General features: G+C 38.6%; 1 protein-coding gene across 1 annotated transcript in view; it reads left to right on the forward strand.

Annotated features, from left to right (window-relative positions):
• The first annotated feature begins 1,625 nt into the window (after window positions 1–1,625).
• Window positions 1,626–2,093, forward strand: part of KCTD8 (potassium channel tetramerization domain containing 8) — a 208,275-nt gene continuing 207,807 nt past the window's right edge. The window contains exon 1 of the mRNA XM_006776609.2: window positions 1,626–1,682. Coding sequence (XP_006776672.2) covers window positions 1,626–1,682 — 57 coding nt within the window. The remainder of the gene's footprint in view (window positions 1,683–2,093) is intronic.

Genomic DNA, 2,093 nt, shown 5'->3' on the forward strand with positions numbered 1-2,093 from the left:
ATTCGTCAGGAAGGCTGTCCGGGAAGACATCTGGAAGGTCGTTTGGCTGTCTGGTCTAATTAGCATATCACACTTTTATTATTATAGATAGTCTGCTTTGCAATTTCCCCCAATTTCTACAGCAGTTGTTGAATTTGTAGATGGCCATTTCCGTCCTATATGGTCATTTCTGCCAATGTTGGCCCTGCTCTGGCAGCAAACATTTTACTTCTTACCTTGCAAGAAGCCACAGACCCTTGGCTTGGCCCACTTTTCATAAGAATGAAAAGCTAAACTCACTCAAATTTCACCCACCACCATGGGGGTGTGATGGGTATGAAAGGAAACCACAATTCTCCCACTGATAGAGTTATATTATTTTATTTCTTCTTTTGATTCTATTTAAGTGTTGAATTCCAGCTCCTCTCATTACAAGTTCTGTAATCAAATCTTTTAAAAGACATGTTATCTCGGCCAATTCTTAAAGCAAGTGGGTATTTAAGAGTCACGAATGCTCGAGAGCTGTGCTGTATAAAACAGTAGCTACTAGCCACACGTGGCTATCGAGCATGTGAAATATGGCTAGTTCTTCTTGAGATGTGCTATAAGTATAAATTACATACTATATTTTGAATATCTAGTATGAAAAAATATAAAAATTACATCATTAATACATTTTCATATTGATTGCATGTTGAAATGGTAATAGTTTGGCGATATTGGGCTAAGTAAAATATATTATAGAAATAAAGTGTTACCTATTTCATTTTCACTTTTTTAAATGTGGCTATTAGAATATTTAAATTAGGTAAATCGCACATTTTTACAGGACAGCACTGCTCTAAAAACCACAAAGCTTCTGATATTGGAAAGAACCTCAGGCTTTTGCTTAGAATTACAAATACTTGAGGTGTTTGTTGTTGTTTTGTACAACTTCCAGCTGCCTTGTACAAAATAAATAAGAAGATTGCATGAAGATGCTTATTACAAACACAGTGTCAAAGTCTTAGGCCTTTGGCAATATTTGTGTTCTTTCATTGGCCCATTAGGTTCTCTCTGCCTCAGGTGCTATAACTTCAAAATTGGTGTAACATTTTCTGTGGATATGGCTTATAAGGATCAATGAATTAAATGTAGTTTGTAATGCTCCAAAGAATAATGTGTTACTTATAAAAAATGTTATCACAAATCTAGTGCTTTTCTGGTGTGTTCAAAGAGAAGGAATCCTAAAGCATTGAATTAAAAAAACATTAAAATCTGTGTATTTTAACTTTTAATAGATAAGGTTCATCTACATTATTATGCTAATGTTTGAAGAAACTACTTTGTGGCACAGTATACTCCTCACTAAAGACCAATAAAACGTAAGCCATTTCTCTTGCTCTAGTTGAAAGGGAGATGGAGAGATTAACGAAGAGATGATCAGGATTGGAAACTAGGAACAAACAGAGCTGTTTCCTCCTGGCACTGTCCCCTCCTCCATACACCTTTGTTAAGCATCTCCTATGAGTCAAATACTGAGGCGATGAAAGAAGAAAACAATCATGTTAGATATAGTCCTTTATTCGTCTTGGGAACTGAAATCAGATTTTAATTTTAAAAAATTCTTCAAACTGCATGTAGCTCATGCAGTTAAATAAGTAATCATGACATTTGATTGTAACAGACCTTCCGACATTTCTGCCTGCACTTTAACATCCATGGTAAAACCATTATAAGGGATTAACCCCCACTTAGGCTTTTTGCAGTCACTGCTCTCAGCTCCACATAGTAAATAAAGATTAGAAGATTGGGATTTTTTTGTAATAATTCACCCTCCTCCCCTCTCCACTCCATTTTCCACTTTAATGCAAGAGTGAAACAAAACAAAACAACAACAACAAAAACCTAGTTTTCCGGGGTGAACGGGGGCGAGGGAGGTAAGGAAGGGAGAGAAGGAGGAACACACAGATGTAGGGAAGGCGGGAATAAAATGCAGAGTTGCCGTCCCTTTTCCATTTGTTTTCGGAGGTTCCCTGCCCACGAATCCGGCTCCCAGCCAAGTAGAGCGTCGCCTCCCGGCTCGGGCGCCGGCTGCGCCCCCTAGCGGCGGAGCCCGCAGCCCGCGGCGGGCG

This window comes from Myotis davidii, unplaced genomic scaffold (genome assembly GCF_000327345.1).
Source record: "Myotis davidii unplaced genomic scaffold, ASM32734v1 scaffold629, whole genome shotgun sequence".
In the NCBI taxonomy this organism is placed as follows: domain Eukaryota; kingdom Metazoa; phylum Chordata; class Mammalia; order Chiroptera; family Vespertilionidae; genus Myotis; species Myotis davidii.